The 5,156-nt window shown below is 50.2% G+C and overlaps 1 protein-coding gene across 1 annotated transcript; it reads left to right on the plus strand.

Annotated features, from left to right (window-relative positions):
- Window positions 1–501: 501 nt before the first annotated feature.
- Window positions 502–4,370, plus strand: Tspyl4 (TSPY like 4). Its single transcript, XM_008852193.2, has one exon. It carries the CDS (start codon window positions 613–615, stop codon window positions 1,846–1,848), a length of 1,236 nt encoding a protein of 411 aa, XP_008850415.1. The 5' UTR covers window positions 502–612; the 3' UTR covers window positions 1,849–4,370.
- Window positions 4,371–5,156: the final 786 nt, after the last annotated feature.

The following is a 5,156-nucleotide window of genomic DNA, read 5'->3' on the forward strand; positions in this document are numbered from 1 at the left end:
AAAGTATACATATTTCAAAATCTCTAAAAAAAATCGAAATAAGCCCCGCTTTTTTGTTGTTGTGTTATCTGAATGAGACAGGTTTCCCTTTGGATGATTTTAATTTAAAACCTCACAACATTTCATTTCTCTTTAAAAATCAGAGTCTGCTCAAATCCTTAGTAACACTCACACATTTGTATCTGAAATAAGAAATGCCTGTGAATTCGCTTTTCTATTTATGAAACGCTCGACGAGCTTATTAGACAATAGCTTCTATTAAGTGAATATTTCGAGACAATGGTTTAGATGCCTTCGAAATTAACCCGGAAGCTTACGGATCCACATTAATAGAGTCCTACATCCATTTATGTAAATCAATGCAATTTTCCTGATAAGATTCAATTCACAGCATCATGAAACAAGACAAAAAGAATGCTCTTGATTGACAAGCCTAATTACCTGGGCAGTGAGTTCTCGCGCGATGGTTAGATGCTGCTACCCTGACGTCACCAGTTACCATGGTAGCACCAGCCCTGGAGGAAAAGGGGTGGAGCTAGGCACTGACTGCGGCGGAGCGCAGCATCTGCAGAGGACAAGGAACGCTCCTTTGCAGGTCTGACATCTTCCAAAATGAGCGGCCTGGATGGGGGCAACAAGCTCCCCGTCTCGAACACCACGACCCCTGACCATGCCCCAGGAGAACTCGACCTAAAGCAGGGCGAGGGGCTCCGCGAGGAAACCGACGCGGTCCGGGCGATGGCGGATGCAGGTGAGGGCAGCCCCGAGGCCGCTGCAGAGGGAGGCGCGCCCCGGGATTCCGAGGACTGCGGCCCCGCGCTCGGCCTCGGAGCGGCAGGGAATCGCGGAGGTGCAGCAGCCGAAGCGGGGCTGGAAGATGCTCTGTTTCCATCCAAGGGCGAGGACGCAGCCTCTGCCTCTGAGGCAGCCGACTACAGCAATAAAAATGGCTGTCAGCTTGGAGGGCCGGGCAGCCCTGCTGGACCGAAGGCTCTGGAAGCCTGTGGTGCGGTGGGCCTGGGGTCTGAGATGATGGCGGGGGCGAAGGCCAAGGAAGCTAAGGCTACCAAGTGCGCCATCCCTGCGGCTGCGGAAAAGGAGGGAGAGGCAGGGGCAGTGATGCAGGAAAAGAAGGTGGTGCCGAAGGAAAAAAAGGTGGCTGGAGGAGGGAGGGAGGAGGCTCGTCCCAGGGCCCCGAAGATCAATACTTGCATGGACTCCCTGGAGGCCATCGATCAAGAGCTGTCAAACGTAAATGCCCAGGCCGACAGGGCCTTCCTGCAGTTAGAACGCAAGTTCGGGCGGATGCGAAGGCTCCATATGCAGCGCCGGAGTTTCATCATCCAAAATATCCCAGGTTTCTGGGTCACCGCTTTTCGGAACCACCCCCAGCTGTCGCCTATGATCAGTGGCCAAGATGAAGACATGATGAGGTATATGATCAATTTGGAGGTGGAGGAACTTAAGCATCCGAGAGCAGGCTGCAAATTCAAGTTCATCTTTCAGAGCAACCCCTACTTCCGAAATGAGGGGCTCGTCAAGGAGTATGAGCGCAGGTCCTCTGGCCGCGTGGTGTCGCTCTCTACTCCAATCCGCTGGCACCGGGGCCAAGACCCCCAGGCCCACATCCACAGGAATCGGGAAGGGAACACGATTCCCAGTTTCTTCAACTGGTTCTCAGACCACAGCCTCCTAGAATTCGATAGAATAGCTGAAATCATCAAAGGGGAGCTGTGGTCCAATCCACTACAATACTACCTGATGGGCGATGGGCCCCGCAGAGGCGCTCGCGGCCCACCCAGGCAGCCGGTGGAGAGTCCCAGGTCCTTCAGGTTCCAGTCCGGCTAAGCTGTGCTCCTTCGAGAACCTCCTGCAGAAGTCTCCTTACCACCTCCTCTGCTTGGCCAGCAGCATGCAGCCTCTGTCTGCTTTCTCTTCGTACTGAATTGTGTCCTTCGGTTCTTGTAAGTCTTCAGTAGCTTCAAGATTGTGACTTACAGGTCTCTGCTCTTTCTCTGGGCCATCACGCTGTTCTGCATAGTGTTCACGTGTTCCAAGTGCATGGCCTTCAAACTGCTTCTGTGCCAAGCTCGATGCTGTAGATACGGACTGCTTTCCTTTGCATGGCTTGGTTCCTGTCTGTGACCGTGGTCTTCTTCCAGTGTTTTAAGTGGTTCTCTACCACAAGGAAGCTTGACACATCTTTACCAAGAACTAGCCAGGCTTCATCATGTCTGCCGACTGTGTTCCTGATATCCATGTACTGTGACATGCCCTGAGTTTCAGCACTGCAAGATGAAACTGTATCCCAACCCAGCCATCAACTCAAACTGGACATTCCAGACTGTCACTAACTGACAGGCTGCCTTCCTGGGCTTTTGCTGTCCATCCTGCTTGTTATCTGGTACAACAAGCAGGTGGCTGGCGGGTGACTACTAGCCATGAAGTGACAGATGAGTGTTTTATGTTACCACATTGGTCTTGTACCTTTGGTTACTGTGCATCGTGATCAGCTACTGGTGAGTATGAAAGCCTTGCTAGTATTCACCACTTGTTCTCTCCTGGTTGAGCTTTGCACAGGCCACCACTGTTCTGTGAACCTTAGTTCCTAGGCAGCACACAGGACCCCCTACCCTGTGATTACCCATAACTGCTTTGGGGGCAGTCACATATGGCACTGCCCAAAGTAAAGCTGGAATGGCTCCCTTCCAGCAGTTGTTTTTTGTGAGCCCTAGCCAACAGATTACCCAGAATCCAGGCAACTCTGTTAGGGAACCCTCCTTTTCCTCTTTCTACACCTCCTCTGATGAAGTCAAAGTTGCCTGGCTTGGGACATAGGGCTTGCTATGGCTGTCTTTCTTCAGCTCTTCTTTTTTCCTCCCCCTTTCCTTCCCTCCCTTTCTCTCTGAAGCATTTACTGCTCAGACACAGAAAACAAACATCCCAGCAGGCCCTGTAGTGTGCTCTTGCCTTGGTTGTGTCCAGGGAGGAAAAGACTCCAGGTCTCTTACTGCCCTCCTGTTCCACCCTTATTTCACCAACATCTGAGTATTTCACCGGGAGACCATCTCCACCCCACCCCCACCCCCCTATGCTTCTTGAGCTCGAGTTTGAAAATCTGGGAGAAGGGCCTCAATGCTAGGCTCAAGCAGACTCTGAGCAGGATGGGAGCTAAAGCAACTGCAACTTCCCTTCCTTCCAGGTTTCTAAAGATAGCAATACTTTGTGGGGGCTTTGGACTGTAGAAATGACCAGGCAGCATGTGGGGCATCCTTGTCCTATTGCCTGGCCTTGGTCCTCACTTGTCAGCTATTGAATTTCCTTCCTTGTTTCAAGCCTAACTAAAAAGGAAGCGGGCTGTAGTGTGCATTGTCGGAGATCCCAAGCCTCTTCTGAGGGATAAGGTTATGTGTGGTGTCTGCATTCCAGTAGGTGAGCAGCAGTGCTGTTAGGGATCTTAGTTGTCAGGGTGCACAGTGACCTTAGGCCCTCACCCTTCTGACTTGAAGGACTTGCCCAAGGCTCTCCCAGGGCTAAGGAGGTTTGGGTAGTCAGTGGAGGGAGGGGTGCTCCAGGCTGGGAATGTAAGTAGAGGGCTAGAAGCAAAAGCAAGCGTGCTGGGGAGTGAGGTTTGCTAGACCTGCAGTGAAGACTGAAACAGTAGGAGCAGGGGTGGGGGCAGGGTCCCTGAGGCACTGCCCAGCAGAGGCTTGATGTTCGAAAAGGATGCTTGCAGAGGCTTTTCCTTCAGTTCTTCCTAACTCCTCAAATTCACCACATTTTTTTTTTTTTTAATAAAGGCAAGTCTTGATGTTCTCTTATGAATCTAGGAGTGACCTTTATGTCTGTGGGAGATTAATGGTACATATTATTTCACTGTGCTTGACTAAAATCCTATTATTCCCTTTCTCCATTTCAGCCTACTGGTAAAATTGATGTTTACAAGTCTGCTTTTTGCTTGTAATAGAGAACAAGTGGCAAAATTTCAAATTTCTGTCCTGTGCAGTATGAAGAATTCTGTGAATATTCATTAATAGATTAACTTGTTTTGGTGTCTGTTCATAATATAGCTGTATTCTTAGAAATAAAATTCAAATAATGTGATCTTGAAGTTTGAAGATTTTGCAAATTGTTGCTTTGTCTTGTAAAAGTAATTTCAAAAAGAAAAAATGTAACCTGTCTTACTTGATATTTCTTGCTGTAGTAATACTTGACATTATGTTCCTAATCAGTGTAAGGACCAACAGAATTGTTGTCAGCTAAACGAGGGTCATTAGTACTTTGTCTTCTCTGATGTGCTTGAAGGAAAAATAAAATATGTCATTGTTATGTTTCTTGTTTTCACCAAAATAAAAACGAATAAAAAGTGCTGTGTTGTCTAAGTTAATACAAGGTTAAGAAATGATCCTTTCTCTCCTATGCACAGGGCCACATAACCCGAGAAGACCAAAATGGTAAGATTTTTTTTTGGTCACCACCAGATGAGAGACTGAACTGGTTTGGAGGTCTGGATAGAGCATAACTGGTGGGGGTGGGGGGGGACGGGGACTGGGAGTGATAGCAACACTTGGGAACCTGAGGGAGGAGAATCTGAGTTTGAGGCCTGGTTGGGCTTAAAGCAGTTTCACAGGCAGCCTAGCCTGAGCTGCTGTATACTGTATATTAAGACTATCTAAAAACAAAACAAAACAAAACCAAAAAAAAGAAAAACCCAAAACAGGAGAAGAGATAACTAGGATCTGAAACTGAGGGAGCAAAAATAAAAGAAATGGAGCAGGAGAAGCAGGGGCAGAAGGAAGAGCACCAGGGCAGGGGCAGGAGGAGGAGGAGCAGGAGGGGCAGGAGGAGGAGGAGCAGGAGCAGGAGGAGGAGGAGCAGGAGGAGGGGCAGGGGCAGGAGGAGGAGCAGGAGGAGGAGGAGCAGGAGGAGGGGCAGGGGTAGGAGGAGAGGCAGAGGCAGGAGGAGGAGCAGGAGGAGGAGCAGGGGCAGGAGGAGGAGGAGCAGGAGGAGGGGCAGGAGGAGCAGGGGCAGGAGGAGGAGCAGGAGGAGGGGCAGGGGCAGGAGGAGGAGGGGCAGGAGGAGGAGCAGGAGGAGGGGCAGGGGCAGGAGGAGGAGGGGCAGGAGGAGGAGCAGGAGGAGGGGCAGGGGCAGGAGGA

This window comes from Nannospalax galili, unplaced genomic scaffold (assembly GCF_000622305.1).
Source record: "Nannospalax galili isolate Female #2095 unplaced genomic scaffold, S.galili_v1.0 scaffold546, whole genome shotgun sequence".
Lineage (NCBI taxonomy): Eukaryota > Metazoa > Chordata > Mammalia > Rodentia > Spalacidae > Nannospalax > Nannospalax galili.